At 56.7% G+C, this 1,074-nt stretch overlaps 1 protein-coding gene across 1 annotated transcript in view; it reads right to left on the bottom strand.

Annotated features, from left to right (window-relative positions):
- Positions 1–265: 265 nt before the first annotated feature.
- The window catches only part of edar (ectodysplasin A receptor), a gene marked incomplete at its 5' end in the record, with an annotated part of 41,154 nt that continues 40,345 nt past the window's right edge, over positions 266–1,074 (bottom strand). Inside the window, one exon of the mRNA XM_083638411.1 lies at positions 266–900. Within this exon, the coding sequence (XP_083494537.1) occupies positions 530–900 (371 nt within the window). The 3' untranslated portion in view covers positions 266–529. The remainder of the gene's footprint in view (positions 901–1,074) is intronic.

Here is a 1,074-nt window from a genome sequence, read left to right on the forward strand (position 1 = left end):
GGATAAAAGCGCTATATAAATGCTGGCCATTTACCATTGACCATTTTCTTCTTGACAGAGAAAGAAGCCCATGAAGGGAAAGAAGGGGCTACATCTGGGGAGGTCCTCTGACATTCTTCATGTGATGGGGGGGGGGGGGGGGGGTCACACCTCTTCCTAACATACAGCGAGCGAGCAAACTCTGTCTTATGGAGCACGAATAATTGTCCAGATATACTATGAGCGATATCCAATACTGGGAAGCAGCGCGACCCTCACGTCCAAAGTTCACCCTATGTTGAAGGTGGAGTGGTGAGCGAAGCTTCGCACAAATTGAACAAAGGCGAGGGATTTTCCAGTCAAGCGACACGGAGCAGGTTAGGACACCTTGATCGGAAAAACTGAAACTATCTGCTGTTTGCTCACTCGTCCGCATCATGTCCAATTAGGAATGGGTGTAATGCGTATGTATATATGTGCTGTCCACCTGTTTCGGCGTGACATCTGTCCCTGCCTATGCTGCGTCCAAGTCTCTGCTCGCGCCCGCTAGTCAGACGCTGGCGCAGCGTGGGGACGCGCTGGGGGAGGAGGAGCAGGCCAGCTGGCTGTGGATGCTGCCGATGGCCTGCCTGCCCCCGTCGCTGGGCCCCAGCACGTCGGAGCACAGCGACTCCACGGCGTCCAGCCTCTCGATCTGCACCAGGCGCGTCAGCAGGTCGGGGATGCTGTAGCCGGCCGTGCTGACGCGCTCAAACAGCTGCAGGCCGTCGCTCATGCCGCCGATCTCGTCGCGCTTCAGGCCGAAGCTCTCGGCCAGGTGGCGCCACGTCTTCACCACGGCCGCCTCGCTGCTGTACGACGAGCTCAGCATGCGGCTGGCCTTCTCCAGGCAGTCGAAGGGCAGCTCGGTGGGGCTCAGGCCTGCAGAGGAGCAGCAGAAGAGACATCAGACATGGTCTTTGCCCCCCACCACACACACACACACACACACACACACACACACACACACACACACACACACACACACACACACACACACACACACCTCGGTATTGTCTTGTATTGTATCGAGTCTTTTTTTAGCGTGTGAAGAAT

This window comes from Poromitra crassiceps (assembly GCF_964638095.1).
Source record: "Poromitra crassiceps genome assembly, chromosome: 6".
NCBI classification, from domain to species: Eukaryota; Metazoa; Chordata; class Actinopteri; order Beryciformes; family Melamphaidae; genus Poromitra; species Poromitra crassiceps.